We start from the raw sequence: 23,225 nt of genomic DNA, 5'->3' as shown, positions 1-23,225 counted from the left end.
ACTGCCCTGGCAGGTCTGTAAGGTCTATTATTGTGGAGGTCGTGTCTGGCTTCTTTTCACAGCCCTTCCCAAGTACTTAGCTCAGAGCTAGAGCTTGACACATAGAAAATACTAGGATGGTACTTTTTTTTTTTTTTTTTTGAGAGAATGAATAGTGTAACCACAATACTGTGTATTGTCAAATAAACTTCGTCTGGGCCAGAAACTAGTTTTCACTGTCCATCGAGAATGAAGTTTCTTTCTGGTGTTCCTAATGGTTGAAAATCAGATGAAAAGAAAACATCAACAGAAAAAAAGGAACTTTACAGAGCAAAGGCAAGTGGAGAGTACATTTAAAATGCAGAATAGAAAGGGAAGGTTGATCCTTAAATAAGACCAACCTCCAGTGGGTGAGAGCATGCTGTCTGTTTCAGCACTGTGACATGAAGTAAACAATCTTCCACAACGAACTTACCTGTGTTCAGGAACTCCAGGTACAAGAACACATCTCCAAGTTACTCTCTAAGTTGTGATTCAACAAAGAGAAGTGAAAGCTACTGCTTTTCTTGCTTTCCTTTTTTCCCTTAGTCATTTCTGCCCTCCAAACATTCACATGTACAATTAAGAAAGCGCTTTAGAATGGCCAAGCAACTTTCCAACATAGCACATGGGTGGGGATGCTCAGTATCCTGAGGGCTAAAGAGGATGGGATGTACACAGGATGGGTACTCAGTCAAGGCACAGTTATCCGTTTTGTTTTGTTTTTTTAAAAACCACAGGATGCTACTGTTGCCCCAAGCAAGATTCTCTTAAGTAGTTAAAAAAGAAAAGTCATACTGGAACTACAAGGTTTGGAAGGTAAGTGGTTAAAATAGAATCTCCAGTGTGAGTATGGGGCAGATAAAGTAGAGTGGACTGATAGCTGTGATTTATAGCAAAGATACTCCATTAGTGGTAATGTCTAGGTATTAAAACATACATATGTGTTACAGAAATGTGGGAAGCGTTTTCTTTTACAACCAGCATTGTGATGAGTAAAATAGTGCAATAAACTATGGCAGTGCTCAGTTCCCCAGGGTCCAATTAGGAAGCATGATAAATGACTTGTAAGGTCTCTCCTCCTACTGATTTGCAGTGGATATAAGCTGACGATTCTCGGTGGAGTCCTAGTGAGTGGTCTGCCTACTCCCATCATATATCTGGGTACAAATGAACACCTTAAATTGGAATTCCAAACTCATTATGCCACACTGTGTCCTGACTTGGCAGATGTGTTTCTTCACAGCAGTGTACAAGGGGAGATGTAAGGTGGGACTCCTTAAGCTGGGGTTTTTTCCCCTATGGCAGTGCTTGTTTAATTTAATGCCTACAAATGACTTGTGATGATTAAAGACCATTGTGGGGACAGAGTGACTGTATAAGGGAGGTTGTTGTGAAGGTTCATTTGTATCTAGCCTCTTCAGATAAATGGGATAATGGCTTTGTGGTGCTTCCCTAGGTGGTATCCAGTGTTTAGACCTGAATACTAACACCATCAAAACCTTTTCTTTCGTTTTGTTTGAAGGATGTGAAAGACAGAGTGCATACAAAATGCAAGGTGAATATGGTGGAAAATGTAGAAAAAAAGAAGATCAAGAAATACAGATAACAAAAATAAGAATTTCAGGTGAAAAAGAAAGAGAGGGAGCCAAGGGGCAGACTGAAATGAGAGATTATAGTTTTGCAGGGCTATACTATGAAATTTGTCAGGAGCCAAGACTGCACTGATGATTGAATTCTTGGAAGACTATGTGTTCTTTCTTGACATTTTTTCCTTTGAAACTTTCTACTTATTTTTTTTTTTCATTTTTATTGTTGCATAGTTGCTTTGCAATGTTGTGTTTATATTGTACAATGGAATCAATTATACATATACATACATCTTTTTGACTCTTAAATAGTGCCACTTCCTTTAAGGACTCTTGATCTTTTCTCTGAACCTAGAGCAAAACTTCCAAAGAAAGGACCATCTTCTTGGCTACACTCAGCAACTCTCCTCATAGTACATGGCTATTTAACCTTCAACTGAGGGATTGAACCCAGGTCTCCTACATTGCAGGCAAATTCTTTATTGTCTGAGCTACCTTTTGGTAGTGATGTACTGGAAGTTTCCAGTACATTGCTACCCCCCTGCTAAATGTCACACTTGATGCAAACACCAGGGTGAGCACCCCTGGGGGTGCTCTCCAAAGACCAAAGGGACCTGTATGAGCATTTTCTGTCCATTCAAGATCCTGGTCTTGTCACACTTTGGGGCAGCAAGCCAGTATTTTCTGCTGCAAATCTCTTTGAGCTCTTCTTAGGCAGCTTTATTCCTTTTAATTAAAAAGACAAGACTGTCAATTACTTAAACTTAATCCCCACATGTAATTGTTACTTTGAAAGATATTTTTTCTCATAAAGCTCATAGAAGAGAAATATTTCCATCTAATTAAAATTTAGTGGGAGCTTGCATTTTCAAAAAATATATATATTCATCTTTAAGTCCCTGCTGACTATAGAAATCTAAATAGCACAGCAAAGTTTATGTACGGGGATCACCATGAAAGGCTGCCTGATACAGGCAGATCCAGACTAAGAAAACAGGAAAAAGCATTAGGAAAGAGTCCGAGGACTAAAAATTCTCCTACCTTTAAATTGATGCTATAGGAATTTTAGCCATTTCACTTGAAGCTAAATGTAAATTATAAGAGAGGTTAAGATTTCCAAGCTTCTTTTGGACATTTAAATAAGAGTATGAATAAATTTCAGAATTATTCTGGCTAGAAAACTTTAACGGGGAGAGAATAAGAATTGCTTAGGAAACAAGGCAAAAGGAAGAAAGAAAAGGTAGAAGAGCAAAACAAGAAGTGGATTCAACAGAGAGAAGTGCTTGTTACAATTGGGTCCAAATTGGTAGTGTGGCCCACCTGTTACAGTTGAGTCTAAATCATTAAATTGGTGGGTGAAGTATTGATTCTAGGTGAAGTATAGGCCCAACTATCCCCCTTGGGATAAACCAGGAGGAAGTTAGACTTTTGTTCCCATGAAAGGAGTCAGGGAATGGTTGTCAGATATTCATGTCAACTCTCAGTTATCTTCATGTGAATTAATCAGGGCTCGTGATTCTACTGTAAATTCGTGTTGACATGGCTACCTAAGTTCTGTCAATAAAATCAAGGCCCTTATTTCCATTGGCTAGTGGGAAAGGAGCAATGCACTTAAACACTGAAGCTTTTCCTAGGACATGCTTTACACCTTTAACCAGAAAAAATGGGCAGGTTTTTCAGATTGATCATTATAGACTAGTCTGACAGGTGCTAATGCCCAATCAGGCATCCACCGCAAGTGTGTGCCTCACAGTAGAGAACTGTGTAGCCGCGGCTCCTCTGAAGTGGAACATTACGACAGTGGCGAAAAATAATGAAAAGTATACTTTGTTTGGCCTTAGGAAACTTCTGTATTTAAATTGTTAACAGTGTGGGTATTTCAGACACCCCTAGAATCCAAAATACAGCCATCTATAACAAAGCCAAGGGTTTCCCTGGTGGCTCAGATGGTAAAGAGTCCTGCAATGAAGTAGACCCGGGGTCAATCCCTGAGTCAGGAAGATCCCCTGGAGAAGAGAATGGCTGCCCACTCCAGTATTCTTGCCAGGAGAATCCCATGAACAGAGGAGCCTGGAGGGCTACAGTCCATGGAATTGCAAAGAGTTGGACACAATTGAGTGACTATGCACAAGCACATAATGAAGCCAAACCAAATTTTTATCAAATTAATATCTAGGCAACATAATACTCGATACAAGTATATCTTTAAAAATTATAAGACAAATGTGTATCTGAATAGGATTACTTTGAATTCAATAAGCATTCTTTTGAGGAACTTGAAGCTCTCTTTTACATATTATTTAAAACACCACTTTGAGTTTGTAGGCATGAAAAATATAATTTCTTTCCCATTTCACAGTTGGAAAAACTGAATTAAAGAGAACAATGCTAGTAATTATCCATGATTAATAGAGGTGTGTATGTAAATCAGCCTGAATAAGTGTGTGAAATTAGATGTCCTGATGCCAGATAGCTCTGCTCATGTTTTTTAAAGATGAAGCTTTCAAATCTCTGTGTGTTGAGTGGGTCTGGAAATGAACTTTGTAAAGGTGTATGGATATTAAGGTAACTGTATTGTTTATTATAAGCATTATAATACATAAAATAAATTAGATGAGTATTTAAAATTCATTAGACAGATATATTTAATACATATCTAATGAACATGAATGCATATGTAATGGCTATTTATAATGTGTTAGAGTTTATATATGTGCCTGGGTGCAACAAGGAATAGACTGAAATTTGGGTGGAACTTGATGGTTAAAAGTGTGGGAGAAGGTGCATGTAAGTTTCTTAGGGGTGTGGGGATTAATTGGATTAGTACATGCAAAAGCTCTTAGAACTCTATTGTTACATGAGAAATCCACTATCTATGTTAATGATTATTATTATTACTGTTATTACTAGACAAGGTGACACTGCTGTTATAATAAGGAGCTGAAAAGAAACATTCTCTCTTCAATACCTGGGAAAATATCCTACAGAAAATAAATGAAGCTGTAGTGGTGGTCCAGGCACCCTCACAGCCTAGGATCTTTGGAGGATTTTTCCCCCAGTTTTCCTTCCATGCCAGTGGTCTGACTTGAGAACCCATTCCTGGGAGTGCCAGGTGAGGGTAGGTCTGTCTCTTCCTCTTTCTGGATATAGAATCTGGCTGTTCTGATGCCAGGCCTGCCCTTAGCAACACCGGTCTCCCTGTGGGAGGAAGCAGGCCAGGCGGACTGCAGATTTCTACAAGCCTGGTTTGTCTGTGGGCAGGATTTTAATTTTTTTCAAACTTTAATTTGGGAGGGGGTTGTTTTGTTTTCAGAGCGAGCTTTAGACAGCTGTATTAATCATGCAAACCCAGCCATGTGCAATGTGTTTTATCAATGGAAAAACAGGAACGGAATGGCAAGCAGCTGTGAACAAACCAATGCAGTGCCTGAACTTGGAAGATAATCTCAATATTTCCCAAACCCACTCGCCACATGGGGTTAGTGAATGGAAAGGCTGTTCACTTGGGATAAATAATCAGATGGGAGGCAAACAGAGGAGACAGATTCTAGGGTTAATTTTTTTTTTTTTTTTCCAGTGGCAGCGATTGCGACCAGAGAGCCTTGAGCTCACGGGAATTCTTCACTTGAGGGTGATAAACACACAACAATGGTGGTTTGTCCTTGTCCTTTTCTCTTCTTTCCCTTTATTTTTAACTTCCCGAGGCTGGTTTCCTCACCTCACTCTGCACCTGCGGTCCTTCTAAAGGTGAGAGCCTGTATGGTGCGTGTCCGTCATGAGGGGTTGTGCACAAGCAAGTTGATGGGGAGGAGATGGGCGCACTGTTACCGTGTCTCAGTATTCACAGCCCTCGGGAAATGATTTGAGACTAACAAAGTGAGAAAAGCTCCCTCAGATATTTCGAGTTGGCTCTTTCCTCATTTTACAATTCAGTGGATTTTCTGCAGTGATATAGTCAAGGATAGTTATGCAAATATATGCAATTCAGGACTCATTTCAGAATAAATAAACCTAAATTAAAATTAATGGGAAAAACACCTATCAGAAACAGATAAAAAATGGAACACTATTTGTTTTATTTATTTATATGTGTCTCTTAAATTAAGGAGCAGGGAAGCACCCTGATTTTGGGGGGTTTTATTTTGTTTCTGGTATAAGAGGAAAGGAAATTTGAAAATTTCTGATTGGCTGCAGACAATACAAATTATTCTTTGGTGTAATTCCAGTATTATTATTATCACTGCAGAAAATCAAGTAATATGATGAAGGGAACCCAAGGGAAATACATTTGATTTATTGAGCCTTGTTTTTGTTTAATCACAGCTTGAAGGGGTTTAGGACTGCATTCCTGCTGTGACTCTGCTGTTTATCCCCAGTCAGCTTGATGAGCCATGTAGAGTGGGGGTAAGGAGGGGAGACCCTCCAATGAGAGATATTAACAATGAAGCAGCTGAAATTAAACATATGTTTCTGTTACTGGAAAGTAGGAGGGAAAGTTCTCTTTTTTTATCATGGGAGGACAGAAAAGAAGCTTTGGGACTTTCTCCTACTTTCAAAACACCTTAAGGAAACTAATTGGCTCAAAATCCTTCAAGCCGTTTGCATCAACCATCTGCTTCAAGACATCTTCACACTTTAGGGTGGAAAGGTAGGATTCCACATAGATGATGACAACATAGGATATTTAATGAAATGAAGGTGTCTTGTCCTAGAGCTATGACCACAGTGAAGCAGTCATCTTTTCTTAGAGACTTCAGTATTCAACGGGCACTATAAAAAAGATTAAGGATCCTGTGTGTTAGTACTTTTTTCCATAGGAAACTGCATTTCACGTGGGCTGCCATCTTGACTGGAAAAAGGAGGGGGAAACAGATTTGATTCTAGAAAGTAAAAGTCCTTGTAAGAAATAGGAAACTTAAGAGGGTACTTTCTACAACCACCTCTCACACGAGCTACCCCAAGTCTCCATGAACAGCTTTTCAATTTCTACCAGCAGAAGCCCTAAGTATTAGTAGTAAGAGAAACTATATTCTCTAAAACTATTGGATCTAAAGAAGCTATATCTACGGTCTATCTACAACGTAAAATCAAACTAGGGTCATTCTCCAATCAGCAATTCCATTTGTGGGAAAATATCAAGTTCAACAAAATCCCACAAGCTCCATCCTTGTCCAGACTGTTTTTCAATATCAAACACTGTTCCTTTGTGAACAGTGTCTGGCTTCATTTTGTTCAATGTTATATGTATCATAAAGAGTAATCAGATAAAATATTTGGCTTTGGGGCTGCAGAACTGTTCTCATAAAGGATACCTTGAGTCTTAGTGACACTGTACAAAGCTCGTCTCGGATGGAGCATGACCTCTTTGAGAATGTTGTCCATTGGGACAAATGTGTATGTACATGTTTGTCACATCAAGATACTTGCAAGATGGCAACACGATAAAATGGTGTCAATCTCTGCAGCAACAGTAGAAGATAAATGTCTTAAAATAATTGCGGCATGTCAGGAATTCAAAATGGGATACTTCCCATGAACACTAAGTCTCATGTCATGTCTAAAAAAACAGGCACATTTTAACAGTGTTATTTTTAGTGGCTGGGAAAAAAAAACGGATTTCATCAATGTTTTAGGGAAGAATCTTATTCAACAAAATTCTTCTAAAAATATTTTGGACCTTACTTGAAATTTAAGAATAATTCTTTTATTAAGTTGTCTAGTTGATCCCTGAAACCTTGCGATTCTCATTTCTAATATAATTAAAATAAGTTTGTCTATATGTGAATATATGCATATGCAACACATTGCATTATTGACACTCTACATATCTACACTCATTTCTGGCCTAATTTTTAGTTTAGACAAGTGTTAATGAAACATGATCCATCTTCAAACTTAGAAAACAGCAGCTTCCAACCTTTAATTCTGAGCACATTTCCTTTAGAGTGTATATAATAATCTTGTTTAATTGGATTTATTTTCTCCACACTGAGGCCCTGCATGGCCTACTTTCCTTCTTTTCTTCTCTCAGGTCTTTGAGTGTTATTTGCAAATCACTTTTCTGGAATTTAATTTCAATGGTAAGGTTGGTTTCATTTCAGATTTTTGTATTGTTTTAATTTTATTTGCCAATTTGCCTTTAAATAGCCTTAAGCTAGAAGGTTGGGGCTGTAACTTGAATCTAAATGTGATATAGGGAGCAAAATTTAATTTGAGTGTATAGAAAGTTCTGTGAAAAAAAATACCAAATGACTATCTTGTTTTCTCATTTGTGTTTTCTAAATTAGTTGTGTTTAAAAGGAAAAGTCCCCAAATTAGCCACAATTTTAAGAAAAAGAAATGTCCTCATAATATGGTTGAGTTCAACCTTTGGTGACCTAGATAAATTCATTTTTACAAGTGATACAAATGATTTCAGATTTGGATTGTATAAGGTGGTCAGTTAGAAGATTCATATTTTTATGAGCTACAGAATTTAACTAGGTGTGTTCCAAATATGTAAGTTTATAGTTACCTGTAATATGTATTAACTGAACAAAAAATCACTTTCTTACCTTAGTACTATCTCCCCAGTTACTGACCAACTTGAAGTATAGACCAATTGTCTACCTTTCAATTAATGTGAGGACAATTGACTGACTTTTCTTTGAAGGTTTAAATTAAAAAAAAAAAAAAGGCTCCTATTTGTATGTGTATGTGAATTTTGTGAACGTATTTATCCCTTTTTGTGTTTTGAACATTACAGATGATGGAGAATGACCCAGCAATAGAGCTATGATGATAAAAACCATACTGACCTTGAAGGGGGTGGGGGATTGTGGGTGAAACACGCTCTAAAGGGGAAAAAATAGTAAGCATCATGGAGAATTTATATGAATAGATAAATAGATATAGATATATCTTACTCATGTTTAGCTACTTGGACAATTATAAAACAGAAGAATTTTCATACCTAGGGGATCATATCTCTCATACAGCATTTGTCTGTCCTTCCTGCCAATGCTAAATGATCAGAGAGCTGCTAGTAAAATTTAAAATCCAAAGCCTTAAAAAAATTAGCTAGAGTAGAGGATAACACCCTATTGTGGTAACCTTACAAATAGAATCCTACCCTTCTCTGGAGAACCCACCAAGATTACAGACTTTTTGGAGTGTTTAAATTAGTAGTGATCAGACTGAGGGCATGTATCTTGGTCCTGGTGCTGAGCTGTTTAACTTCTGATGGATAAACCTGTGGTAACTAAGAGCTTCTTTCCTCCCTCTAAGCCCTCCAGTTCATATCAGCTTTAGTCAAGCATCTGGAAAATTTATTTTGGTAAATACTAATTCAGATTTTCCTTAAAAATTTTCCTTCCACATTACTGAAACCAGGACAAGAGTTATGCCAGGATATAAGCTTCTTGCCATGACACAATTTGATTCTCAGTCTTTTCCTTAATCCCACCCACTTATGATAACACAATCTCATCTGAAGTTTGAAGTCAAATGTGCTTGATGACACCTATTGGTGAGTAATAAGACATGCTTTTTCTCAGAGTTCCATCCCAAAGCTACTAACCATAAACGGAACATGCTGAAACAGCTCAGACTTTAAGGTATCGTCTATCTGACTCATTAAAACCCAGGTTTAATTAAACTCTTCTCTGAGGCTCTTTCAGAGAGGGAGAATGTTGTATTAAAGATAAGATGCTTTACTTGGTACCCCCAAACCCTATAATGTAAGTATAATCATAATGCTTTTCTACATTCCTCCTAGCAGCTTGGTTAGATAAAGACCATGGATAAATGAAAATTAACAACAGTCTAAACCATAAAAAAGAAAACATATTTACATATTCACATCTGATCTGCTTGCCATCTTGTATCATAAGCTCAGAAATTCTGACTAGATTTTTGGCTGAAATTTGGGCACTCAGTACATATGGACACTAAGAAAACCCAGTCTCCTTGCAGACTGAGCTTTCCTCTAACTTTGATGAAAGTTGTGATTTAATGCCAAAGTTCTGTAAGTGCATTAAGATGGAACAGGTCAATAATAGCACAGTGAACAAGTGTGTCTTAGTTCCACAAGTATCGAGGAGAAAAATGCTTTAAACCTCCACTGGTTACTTGGTATTAAAGTTTCCAGCTTTGAAAATAAATAGCTAAACTGCTTTCAGCGTTTATAGAGCAGTTGGAGACTACTGTTCCATATTATATTCTATACATCCTATCTTATTTTTATTATTACAATTATTATTCAGCCTGTTTAAATGATTCAGCTTAATATTTTCTCATCACACTGTTCACAGCTGGATAAATACACTCTGTTCTCATTTTGACAAGACCATTTATATTGCTAAACCATCTCATCCACCCTCCTCTCCACCTCTTCAACAGTTTCCCAGCTTGTCATTATCGTCTTAGCTCCACCCTGTTATCATCATCTTAGCCCCATCATGGCCCATTAGTTATTCTCATTCTCTTAATTCTCTACTGACTTAGCTTTCCTTAGATCCTTCACCATCCCAGCTTTTTAATCCTTATTCTTCCAACATCATTTCACTTTCATTTCATCCAAGAGTAGCTGGTTGAGAGGCTTTGCCAAGTCTTATCTAGCATCATCGAGTGGTGTATACTTAAAGGCTGAGCCCCAGAGATAGTAAAATGGCTTAGAAAGAAGCAGGGAGGCTCTCATTTAAAGGGTTCCTTCCAGGGCTGGGTTGCTTAGGTGGTACTTGAAATTTAATCAAGCATAGGTTAATGATATTTTTAATTAAAAAGAGAATTTTAAAACTTCCATACATTGATGTGGTACTGGCTCAGTGTAGATTTCTTTGTATTTTTATTCTTTTATACTCAGTAGTCTCAAAATATTTTACTAATCCATGTATTTCTCTAAAATAGAAGGTAATTGATCAGTAGAATTGTCTTTCCTTAATCTGTTGAATACTCCTTTCCTAATGGTCAAAAGCTGAGCACAAGCCTGGACTCTCTGCTCAAAATCTCAAGTCACCAAAGACAAGCCAACAGTCTCACTAGTGTAGCAAACCCTCTTTGGAGAGTTAATGGAAACAGAAGTGGGAGGTGTTGGAAGCATTGCCCCTGGGTGAGAAGAAAAAAAACAGTGTTTAGTCAGTGAAAAGACATCATTAGTGAAAAAGGGAGGAAGAAGTTAGATGCCATTTTACCTCTGAACTACAAAAGATGCATCTCCTAATATTTTCCCTACATCAGTTCAGTTCAGTTCAGTCCCTCAGTCTTGTCTGACTCTTTGCGACCCCGTGGACTGCAGCACGCTAGGCTTCCTTGTCCATCACCAGCTCCTGGACTTTGCTCAAACTCATGTCCATCGAGTCGGTGATGCCATCCAACCATCTCATCCTCTGTCGTCCCCTTCTCCTCCTGTCTTCAGTCTTGCACAGCATCAGGGTCTTTTCTAATGAGTCAGTTCTTCGCATCAGGTGGTAAAAGTACTGGAGTTTCAGCTTCAGTATCAGTCCTTCAATGAATACTCTGCACTGATTTCCTTTAGGATTGACTGGTTTGATTTCCCTTGCAGTCCAAAGGACTCTCAAGAGTCTTCTCCAACACCACAGTTCAAAAGCATCAATTCTTCAGCACTCAGCTTTCTTTATAGTCCAACTCTCACATCCATACATGACCAGTGGAAAAACAATACCTTTGACTAGACAGACCTTTGTCAGCAAAGTAATGTCTCTCCTTTTTAATATGCTGTCTAGGTTGGTCATAGCTTTTCTTCCAAGGACCAAGCATCTTTTAATTTCATGGCAACAGTCACCATCTGCAATGATTTTGGAGTCCCCAAACATAAAGTCTGCCACTGTTTCTTCATCTATTCGCCATGAAGTGATGGGACTGGATGCCATGATCTTAGTTTTCTGAATGTTGAATTTTTAAGCCAACTTTCAACAAGAGGGTCTTAAGTTCTTCTTTGCTTTCTCTCATTAGGGTGGTGTCATCTGTGTATCTGAGGTTATTAATATTTCTCCCAGAAATCTTGATTCCAGATTGTGCTTCATCCAGCCCAGAATTTTGCATGATACATGCATAGTTCTGCATATAAATTAAATAAGCAGGGTGACAATATACAGCCTTGACATACTCCTTTCTTGATTTGGAACCAGTCTGTTTTTCCATGTCCAGTTCTAACTGTTGTTTCTTGACCTGGATACAGATTTCTCAGGAGGCAGTTCAGGTGGTCTGGTATTCCCATCTCTTTAAGAATTTTCCATAGTTTGTTGTGATCCACACAGTCAAAGGCTTTGGCATAGTCAACAAAGCAGAATTAAATGTTTTTCTGGAATTCTCTTGCTTTCTTGATGATCCAATGGATGTTGGCAATTTAATCTCTGGTTCCTCTGCCTTTTCTAAATCCAGCTTGAACATCTGGAAGTTCTTGCTTCATGTACTGTTGAAGCCTGGCTTGGAGAATTTTGAGCATTACTTTGCAAGTGTGTGAGATGAGTGCAATTGTGCGGTAGTTGGAACATTCTTTGGCATTGCCTTTCTTTGGGATTGGAATGAAAATTCACCTTTTCCAGTCCTGTGGCCACTGCTGAGTTTTCCAAATTTGCTGGCATACTGAATGCAGCACTTTCACAACACCATCTTCTAGGATTTGAAAGAGCTCAACTATAATTCCATCACCTCCACTAGCTTTGTTCATAGTGATGCTTCCTAAGACTCACTTGACTTCACATTCCAGGATGCCTGGTTCTATGTGAGTGATACACACCATCGTGGTTATCTGGGTCATGAAGATCTTTTTTTGTAGATCTTTTGTGTATTCTTGCCACCTCTTCTTAATATCTTCTGCTTCTGTTAGGTCCCTACCATTCTGTCCTTTATTGTGCCCATCTTTGAATGAAATATTTCCTTGGTATCTCTGATTTCCTTAAAGAGATCTCGAGTCTTTCACTTTCTATTGTTTTCTTCTATTTCTTTGCATTGATCACTGAGGAAGTCTTTCTCATCTCTCTGTGCTATTCTTTGGAACTCTGCATTCAGATGCTTGTATCTTTCCTTTTCTCCTTTGCCTTTAGCTTCTCTTCTTTTCTCAGCTACTTGTAAGGTTTCCTCAAACAACCATTTAGTCTTTCTTTCTCTTGGAGATGGTCTTGATCACTGTCTCCTGTACAATGTCATGAACCTCCATCCATAGTTCTTCAGGCACTGTATCAGATTTAATCCCTTGAATCTATTTGTCACTTACACTGTATAATCATGAGGGATTTGATTTAGGTCATACCTGAGTGGTCTAGAGGTGTTCCTTATTTTCTTCAATTTCAGTCTGAATTGTCAACAAGGAGTTCATGATCTGAGCCACAGTCAGTTCCCAGTCTTGTTTTTGCTGACTGTATAGAATTTCTCCATCTTTGAGTGCAAAGAATATAATCAATCTGATTTTGGTATTAACCATCTGGTGATGTCCATGTGTAGAGTCTTCTCTTGTGTTGTTGGAAGAGGTTGTTTGCTATGACCAGTGCATTCTCTTCACAAAACTCTTTTAGCCTTTGCCCTGCTTCATTTTGTACTCCAAGGCCAAATTTGCCTGATACTCCAGGTATCTCTTGACTTCCTTCTTTTGCATTCCAGTCTCATATAATGAAAAGGACGTCTTTTTTTGTGTTAGTTCTAGAAGGCCTTGTAGGTTTTCATAGAACCATTAACTTCAGCTTCTTCAGCTTTACTCATTGGGGCATGAATTTGGATTACTTTGATACTGAATGGTTTGCCTTGAAAATGAACAGAGATCATTCTTTTATTTTTGAGATTGCACCCAAGTACTGCATTTCAGACTCTTTTGTTGAGTATGAGGGCTACTCCATTTCTTCTAATGGTCATCTGAGTTAAATTTGCCCATTCTGGTCCATTTTAGTTCACTGACTCTTGCTATCTTCTGTTTGACCACTTCCAATTTACCTTGACTCATGGACCTAACATTCCAGGTTCCTGTGCAATATTGTTCTTTACAGCATCGGACTTTACTTCCATCACCAGTCACATCCACAACTGGCCATTGCTTTTGCTTTGACCCTGTCTCTTCATTCTTTCTGGAGTTATTTCTCCACTCTTCTCCAGTAGCATATTGGGCACCTACTGATCTGGGGAGTTCATCTGTCAGTGTCCTATATTTTTGCCTTTTCATTCTGTTCATGGGGTTCTCAAGGCAAGAATACTGAAGTGGTTTGCCATTCTCAACTCCAGTGGACCACGTTTTGTCAGAGCTCTCCACCATGACCTGTTTGTCTTGGGTGGCCCTGCATAGCATGGCTTATTGTTTCATTGAGTTAAAGAAGGCTGTGGTCCATGTGATCAGTGTGATTAGTTTTCTGTGATTGTGGTTTTCATTCTGTCTGCCTTCTGTGGGATAAGGATAAGAGGCTTATGGAAGCTTCCTGATGGGAGAGACTGACTGTGGGGGAAACTGGGTCTTGTTCTGATGTGCAGGGCTATGCTCAGTAAATCTTTAATCCAATTTTCTGTTGATGGGCGGGGCTGTGTTCCCTCCCTGTTGTTGACCTGAGACCAAACTATGGTGGAGGTAATGAAGATAATGGTGACCTCCTTCAAAAGGTCCTGTGCATGCATTGCCTCACTCAGTGCCCCCAGCAGTAGGCCATCACTGACCCATGCCTCCACCAGAGACTCCTGGACACTCCTGGCAAGTCTGGGTCAGTCTCTTGTGGGGTCACTGCTCCTTTCTCCTGGGTCCTGGACTGCACAGGTTTTGTTTGTGCCCTCCAAGAGTCTGTCTCCCCATTCCTGTGAAAATTCTGGTGGCTCTGTGGTGGGGTTAATGGCAGTCTCCTCCAAGAGGGCTTATGCCACACCCAGGTCTGCTGCACCCAGAGCCCCTGCCCCTGTGGCAGGCCACTGCTGACCCGTACCTCCTCAGGATTCACTCAAACACTCAAAGGCAGGTCTGGCTCAGTCTCTGTGAGGTCTCCTCATGTGCACAAGGTTTTGTTTGAGCCCTCTGAGCATCTACATATACACATCTAGATAATGTTTTAGTCTGGAGCCTGGACTCTGGAAGGAGGTTCAGTTCAGTTGCTCAGTCATGTCCGACTCTTTGCGACCCCATGAATCACAACACACCAGGCCTCCCTGTCCATCACCAACTCCCAGAGTTTAGGTTACCTGAGTTTAAATCCCGTAAGTCTTATTTAATTGCACTAATTATTTGACTTCTTTGTGGACTGGAGGAATGTGAGCACCTGGTAAAGTAAATCATCTTTCCTGATGATTAAGCGAGATCACATATGTTAAGTGTTTGGCACCTGCAATATGTCATATGTACTCACTTGATAAGAAGTCATTATATCATGGATAGAATCACCTCCCTTATTCTTCCTCCCTATTTATTTCTTTAAAAATAACTCCATCTAAGCACTGAAACAAGATAGTTTCCCTTTGTGGGTATCTTGCAGTCACAAGTTTGGATACATGGGATCTGTTATTTTACATATGCTGACAATAGAATATCTCTTGGCATCACCAGACCCAATCTTTACCCATATGATGCATATTCCTACATCTGACAAAAGCTAAGGAGCTGAATCCTTGTCCACCCATGTTGTAATGCTGGATTAATGTGTTCAGAAAAGTGATACAATGTAATACTTTGCCCAGGATGAAGATAAAGCTATCAAAGGCATTACTTGGCTAAATAGACTAAGGTATTATGGATCCTTTATAAACAAGAAGACTAGAATGAATGGAGGGCAAGACAAATGAGAAAGGAATGATTCCATTGGCTTAGAAAAAATTACTATGAATACAATGTATTCTTGCCCTCTCGTTCAATTATTTTGACCCCTCTGGAGGCCAGTATTTGAATAGAGTGTGAAGAAGTGTATGTCTGTGTGTGGTGGATATATCAGTGACCGCAAACTGACACTGTATACACAGTCAGCACACGTCACTGTGGTAGACATGGAAAATATGCTGATGCACCTGTAAAGGTGGATAATTGTGAACTCTTCAGGGGTTCTGGCACGAGATTTACCTGCCGCTGCCTCTGGCTGGCCGCAGCTCACCAGCTGCCTAGTCTGCTCTGGACTGGCTGGGTCAGCAGAGCACCCTGCTGCCCACATAATGCTGTCTGTCACACGGGGCTGGCTGCAGCCACCCTCCCAAGCATCTCTCTCCTCCTGACCTTGTTCTGGGGGAAAGTACTGCTACCAGCAGTGTCTTCCTTCTTCCCAATCAACCCGTAGATTACTTTGAATCCAAGTAATGGGCAATATGTTCACACACGTACTTTCTTTTTTCCTTGTCTTCTTTTCCTTGCGTGCTCTCTTCCTCCACCCCCACCTTTCTTTCGCCTGTGCAAAACTGGCTACAACAGAGTCATGTTCCCAAAATACCCAGCTATGAAGGCTTTAACAACACATCTCCCAAACCCAAATTGGGGTGGCAGGGCGGGCATGGTGGACTTGCTATTCCTCCTATAAGAAGCAGAGCTCTCCCCTTAAAATATTCACACTTGGGCCTTGGGCCAAAAAACAGGACTGTAAATTCACTAATGTTTGGCAATTTTAAGAACTTCTTTTCACCTCAAAGCTCAGTGACCTTTTGCATCTGTTCTTCCGTAAGGATTACACCTCCTAACATTCCCATCAGATGGGAAATCAATTCCAGGCCGAATGCTGAGACAGGTGTCTGTGTGCAGAGCAGGTGCCTGTGTGGGCGGCCCTGCAGAGGGTCCCCCGGAAGTGGCACATTAATTACAGCCCTGTGTACTTCTCAGATGTATAATGAGGGTGACTTCTGCAAAACCATCAAGGACGATATGACCATGATACATTTGCCTGATTTCTTGATTCTTAGTTAACAAGCAGAAATTCTGTGAGATTCTTGATATTTCTTTATCTTACTGGGTGGAGTCCTTTACGTGGACTTTTGTGAACAGAACCATAGTATTTTAGAGCTTGAGATGACCTTTCATTACCACCAGCGGTATCTCTATTATCTTTGACCTAGCCTGTGCTCTTTCTCTCCTCTTCAAATCATTCTTTTCACCTTCTTCCTCTCTTTCTTTCTTTCATACATGTGTAAAATAGGCTACCATGGAGCTTACACCATCTTTCTATCCTTCTTGCCCTTCCTCTTTCTCAGTCTATAGGTATCATTGTATTTATTATTTGAAATGTATCATTAGCACAGTCCTGAGTGGGAGAAGAAGATACTTTTATGCCAGCTTATAATTGCTCACTTTCTCTGACTAATCCAATTATACCATTTTCTCTTTTCCAATCCCCCTAAAAACCTCTTGTTAACTGTATGTTGTTCTACTTAATCAGCTCCCCTTAGATTTGTCAGAATCTCAAGTTTCAGAGTTGAGGCTGTTTTCCCCTCTATTTATGCAATCCCTAATGTCAGGAATGAAACAGGTAAGTACATTTCTTAATAAATGTCTTCTCAAATGTTTTGAGATATCAATGTCTCCAGCTTAAGTCAAAAACACTGATGTTTGGTCTTTGGAGACAAGTAGACAAGGATATGAATTTTAAACTTCATTTTGACACAACATTTGTAGCACAGCTGTATCCCATCAAACTTACAGAATAAAGTCAATGGGAGTTATGGATGAGAAACTGAAGGTCAAATTCAGAAGAGTTTGGGGTGGTGTTTTGTTTGTTTGTTTTTTAGTAAGTGGAGTTGGATCTTGAGCAGTTTTAAAATGAGTTTAATACTATGTTTCAAGGGAACTCTTAAATTGATTCTTCTCTTAAAAATCTTTTCCTTGAAGGCTAATCTAAACTGAATAAAGCAAGATGAAGACATTTCTCCTGGACCTAGTGTTTCTAAATTTTCCAATTTAGCCTGTGAAGGGAGCAACAACAACAACAAAGCGTCTAATAGCTTGTTATTTCAAAATAATAATATTAAATTTGTTGGACTTTGTCCAGCCAAATGAACTCTCTGGTTCAGCATATGCTAACTCTTTGGTTTTACTTTTTCTGGTAAACGTTTTCCTATTCTAATTGTCCTCATTTCCCCTGATCTCATGGATCATACTTCTATTTTTCAGGAGGCATCTGATTCTATGCTCATATGCTCATAGCTGCCAGGTCAACAAGTCAGGGGGCAGGTATCTAACTATAACATGCTGTTCAAGGGAAAGGCTAGAAGGGGGGCTTTCCTATGAGATTACTGTTTCCAGTAACTTAAAACAACTTGTCCTTCCTTAGTATGCTTTGAGGATCTTCTTTGGTCTTCAGAAGAAACTTTGTTTATCTCTCTCATCATCCTATTTCTCTTCCAAAAAATCTATAAGACAAATAATGTTTCTTGCTGTCACACTGAAACCTTTCTGCAACCATTTCTACTTCTTTAGATTTATATTATGTTTTAATCATTCATTCCACTCTACCTCTTGTGTTGTTAAAAATACACTTTCTTTTTCCAGCCTCTCCCTTCTCCCAGTACCTTATCCATCCTCCCTGAATACTGCTTCTTCAATCACTCCCATGCCTGCCATTTTTAAAGAGCCATCCACTTTCCAGGGTCTTACATCATCTAGGCTCCTTAAAGAGACCATCACCAGAGAGATTTTTGTTCAATGAATATTCTTACAGTTTAACCAACCAGGAAAAGAAAAACTTAAAAAATCAGACAGAGAAACAAGGCAGTTATCACAAGTAAGTCAGGGACTAGAGAGGGGAGGTATTCCATTTGTAAATTTTGTCTCATGATAGGGATTGAGAACTTGTGGTTTTGTTTCAGTGGTGATACTTTGATTTTTGCATAAGCTTATATTTAGTCGTAAGGGAATGATTTTCAAATTTTCCACGGGAGAAGCTTCAACTTGGTTCTCCTACGTGGGCTCCCTCTCTGGCATACTTACTGAAAAGGACGAGGCTGGCGTTGGTCATCCCCAGATTGTTGGCAGCCACGCATGTATAGTTGCCATAGTGCTCCTCAGTGACATTGGTCACTGTCAGGGAAGACTGGCCCTCCGTGCTCTTAATCTCAAGGCCATTGGCACTATTTATCCTAAGGGTTCAAAGACAGAAGAGTAAAGAGAAACAACTATGAAGATTTGGTGTAGTCATTTCTTTTTCATCTTTAAATTGAAAAAAAGGGAGTGAAAGGAAGTAGTTAGAGCCTGTTGATTCTGCTCAATTCCCCCTGGTGGCTCAGATGGTAAAGCGGCTGCCTACAGTGCGGGAGACCCAGGTTTGATCCCTGGGTTGGGAAGATCCTCTGGAGAAGGAAATGGCAACCCACTCCAGTACTCTTGCCTGGAAAATTGCATGGATGGAAGAGCGTGGTAGGCTACAGTCCATGGGGTCGCAAAGACCCCTTTCACTTTCACCAAAGTACCAGAATGAAAGTCTACTGATGGAGACAACTCAGGAATGGATGGGTTTCACTGAGCTTTGGTTTCTGCTCCAGGCTAGAAAGACATGCAGGTGGAAACTGCCCACTCTATGCACGTAACCTGCGTGCTTTGAGAGTCCAAGAGCTACAGTCCCAAAGCACCAGGTAAAAAGCCTTGGAAAAGGAAGAGTCTAATCGGAAAGACCTATGTAATTACGGCTGGGGCGGGTTTTTCGTCAGGGCTTCTGGTTTCCCTCACTGAGCAGGTGAGACCCAGGGGGGCGCAGCAGATTGGGAACAAACCTGGTGTCATCTCGGTACCACTCAAAGTCAGGCGCAGGCACTGCGGAGGCTTCGCATTTGAGGGAAGCTTTTCGGCCGGTGGTGGCTTCATTGCTCTTGGATTCCGTGATAGTGGGAGGATCTATAGGAAGGACAGACACACAATTTAGTTTACATGAGCTTTGGATGATGCTCCAGAATTTCCACGCCAGGAGGAATTAGAAACAATAGTGTGACTGCAGAGGAGCAGGACAAAAACAGTCTTAAAGCTCCATTTATGTGAATGATGTGATTGGCTGAATGGGATTGATGACTAGAAAACTAAATGAAAATAAGAGATCAATGAAACTGTAGACTTGGTTTATTTAAATGGGACACTGAAAAGGGTTTTATGGGAATGAAATCTAGGATTTCTTTTTCTCTTCCAATAGATCATCTGTTATTCCAATCACAGGTTATCATATTTACATATTTTTTTCTTTTTGTATATTAAAAAGAAAAAGTGGTATATTAAGTGGCGATACTAAAGGACTTGGGATTTGAAATGTGTAATCTGAGCTTTTTTCTTTTTCACCTTCATCAGCATCATTATTATTATTGTTACCATCAGAGATGGTAGTAAGAAATCTGATGAAAATCATAGAGCGCTAAAGTCATTTTAGCTCAGGCTTAGCCTGATACCATTGCAAGAATTCAGGAAAACAAACTGATGTTAAATAATTGCTATACTGTTTTCCCTCCTCTGTGTTCCCTTATTTCCATTCTCCACGTCAGTTTTGCTTTTATGAGTGAGAGTGCAGTTTGAAGTCTATCATGGTACATGAATATCTTCCTGGGGTTCCATCTTCTTCTCTCTCTGGCTGTTGTGCACTTTTTTTCTGCTTAGTACTGGGCCTACAAAACTGTGACAGCCTTAAAATGAGCTCAGAAATACATTCTAATTTGCCACAATTCTTTCAAGCAATCCCATGGAAAGTGGAACAAGGGTTTACAGGATCACAGGACTCAGCCACAAGGGTAAACTTGAGCTCTAGGCTTGAGGATGCTGTGTTTGTGCAACTTATGGACTTTTCAAGGAGAAAAAGACTTCTGTCCAAAGGTCATTTGGCAGAAAATGGCAACTTGACTGTGTGTACATGGATAAAATAGACCCAAACCACCTGTTTATATTTTACAGATGAAAAACCTTATTTAGGTAAATTAGTGAACTTTAGTGGAGAAGGCAATGACACCACACTCCAGTAATTCTTGCCTGGAAAATCACATGGACGGAGGAGCCTGATAGGCTGCAGTCCATGGGGTCACTAAGCGTCAGACACGACTGAGCGACTTCACTTTCATTTTTCACTTTCAAGCATTGGAGAAGGAAATGGCAACCCACTCCAGTGTTCTTGCCTGGAGAATCCCAGGGACGGGGGAGCCTGGTGGGCTGCCATCTATGGGGTCGCACAGAGTCGGACACGACTGAAGTGACTTAGCAGCAGTGAACTTTAGTATAAAAAAATCATTGAATTCATCTCTGCTCTTTAGTACCTGGTTCAGCTCACTTTTTTCAGAGTTTTATCTTCCTAATCAAAAACTATTTTCCAAGTTTCCTGCCTCTAGAAGATCTAGATTCTCTTAGTTTAAAAAGATGTACAAAAGCATCAGGTTAGTCTGCAATTTTCTCCCCCATTTCATTTTCACATGACCTTGGATGTCTTTAAATCACTGTCAGAGAGAGGAGGAGTTAGAGCACACCTGGAGAGCATGGCCAGCCCATGGATAAACATGTGCCAGAGTGGGAGGGGTTGTGTTCTATTTTAGATTTATCTCCTCATTTCTGTAGAGACACAGAAAGGCAACATGGAGAGTGGAAAGAACCCTGGACTAGAACCTAGGCTTCCTGGAATTTAGTCTGTTTGGTTGTGTGGACTTCCCATCACACACTGTATCTTTTTGAGTCTTGGTTTTATTATTTATAAAATGAAAGAACAACACATTAGAGATTTATACAGTATCCCTTCAACTTGGGGGCAAAAAAAAAAGGCCAATTCTAACCAAAACAGCCCATTCATCACAAATGGGTAGCATGAGGACCCAAGTGTTATTTTCGTATCTTTAATCCTTAAATTGCTAATTTCAAAGTTGTAACTCATTTATCTAATATATGGGTTGGGGGGTCAGGATTAGCAACCAGAAATAGAAACTGGAGGTCTGATTTTGACTCTTAACCAGAACTGTGGCCTGGTCAAGTGTCTGTACCACTTCAAGCTTTCTCTTTCTCATATTTTCAAATAAGAAATTAGTTTAAAATGATCACCAAGGTTCCTTTTAAAATTCTTTCATTCTATAATTGGTTATGTGGATTGTTACAGCACATGAGTTCAGAGGTTAATGTAATGATTAGAGGTAGTGGTATGACGGAGATATTTGTACAGAGACGGGGCATTGAGTAAAAATCAAGAGCTTGGATTTAAAGTTTGACAGACCTGAGCTCAAATTTAGTCTCTGTCCTTCATCATTAAGAGAGCTCATTACTTTGTCTAGAGTCCCACTGTTGCAATATCGTCATCCATAACATGCTGGAACCAGAGGCAGGGAGGATCATTTGGAGATTGCTGCAGGAACCCAGAGATAGCCTGCACTAGGTCTGTGATAAAGGGGATGGAAAGGAATGAACAGGACAGATTTGAGATGGAGAGATATGGGCTGCTAAGAATAGACACGATTAGATGTGAATGGTGAGGGAGGAGTATCAAAGATAACACCCAAGTTTCCAACCTGAGTATCTATGTGATGCCATCCATTGAATAATGTTAGTTTCCCATCTTCACCTCCTTACTGTATTAGGTTAGGCTCTTACACTGCTAATAACCCTATAATCTGTAGAATGTTGAGCAGAGGGATGATCTTGTTTGTGAGTCTATTGGTTTCTTTAACTTCTCAATTTGTAAAATGAGTTTTCACCAGTGTTTGTGAGTTTCTGGAACCACATGGTTAAGAGTGTGATGAACAGCCCCAACCTGGGCCAGACTCCATGTTTTCCATTGCCTCTACCCTGGAGCTCATAGTTGGAGCACCCAACATATTAATAGTCCGTGGTAGAGGTCTTCCAGCCCCTCCATCATGGGACCAGTCATACAAGTCCTAGCTGTACATATTTATGGAAGCGTTCTTCCTCACTCTGGATGTTTCCTTCCATGTGGTGGGTGGGAGCTTACTTAGTAAACCTCCTTGCTCTGGAACCCAGGGGGTGATTTTTCTACCAGAAAAATTAGGGAAGAACAAACTCGGTTTGTTTGCTTCATCTCTCTTCTTTCTTTCTTCTGGAACCAAACTTCTGATGGGGATCAGAGGTTCTCTGCTTCTCCAGACTGATGTCTTACACAGGCTCTCTCCTTCCTGCTCTCATGTGGGCAGGCCTATCCTGGTCCAGGGCTGCCATGTCTGGGGAGGTAGGTGGGGCACACTAAGTTACTACGTCTAACCATGTTGATTTCTCACAACAGGGGCAATTGGGCCTCCTGTATGTCTCTTTTACTCATTTCTCAGAACCTGAATAGCCAAGTAGTAAGCTATTTATTGGCATTCCCAGGTGGGCTAGTGGTAAAGAACCTGCCTGCCAATGCTGGAGACATGAGACACAGGTTCAGTCCCTGGGTCAGGAAAATCCCCTGGAGAAGGGAGTGATAACCCACTCCAGTATTCTCGCCTGGAGAATCTCATGGACAGAGCACCCTGGCAAGCTACAGTCCATAGGATCACATAGAATCAAACACAACTGAAGTGACTTAGCACACACACACACACACACACACACACACACACACACTGTTTATTAGCTACTCAGAGATGCCGGCATGCTGAGAGTGGTGGTGAACTAGGCTTGAATACTTTTGAATGCATTGATCTTGGGACAGGATGAACTAGTCAGTTATAAAGGCCAAACACTTGTTCTTCTCCTTGAATATCTAGGAAGTTTCTCACACCAAGGTGTAGTCACAGAGGATGATAAATGTA

At 40.0% G+C, this 23,225-nt stretch overlaps 1 protein-coding gene across 1 annotated transcript in view; it reads right to left on the bottom strand.

The window, feature by feature from the left end:
• Positions 1-23,225, bottom strand: part of LSAMP (limbic system associated membrane protein) — a 679,541-nt gene that overhangs the window by 16,927 nt on the left and 639,389 nt on the right. The window contains exons 5-6 of the mRNA XM_061167949.1: positions 19,245-19,365; positions 18,466-18,614 (exon numbers count right to left, since the gene is read on the bottom strand). Coding sequence (XP_061023932.1) covers positions 18,466-18,614; positions 19,245-19,365 — 270 coding nt within the window. The remainder of the gene's footprint in view (positions 1-18,465; positions 18,615-19,244; positions 19,366-23,225) is intronic.

The sequence above is a fragment of the Dama dama genome, chromosome 19 (assembly GCF_033118175.1).
Source record: "Dama dama isolate Ldn47 chromosome 19, ASM3311817v1, whole genome shotgun sequence".
Lineage (NCBI taxonomy): Eukaryota > Metazoa > Chordata > Mammalia > Artiodactyla > Cervidae > Dama > Dama dama.
The sequence above is the reverse complement of the archived record's forward strand: the minus strand, read 5'-3'. Positions and strand labels throughout refer to the sequence as shown.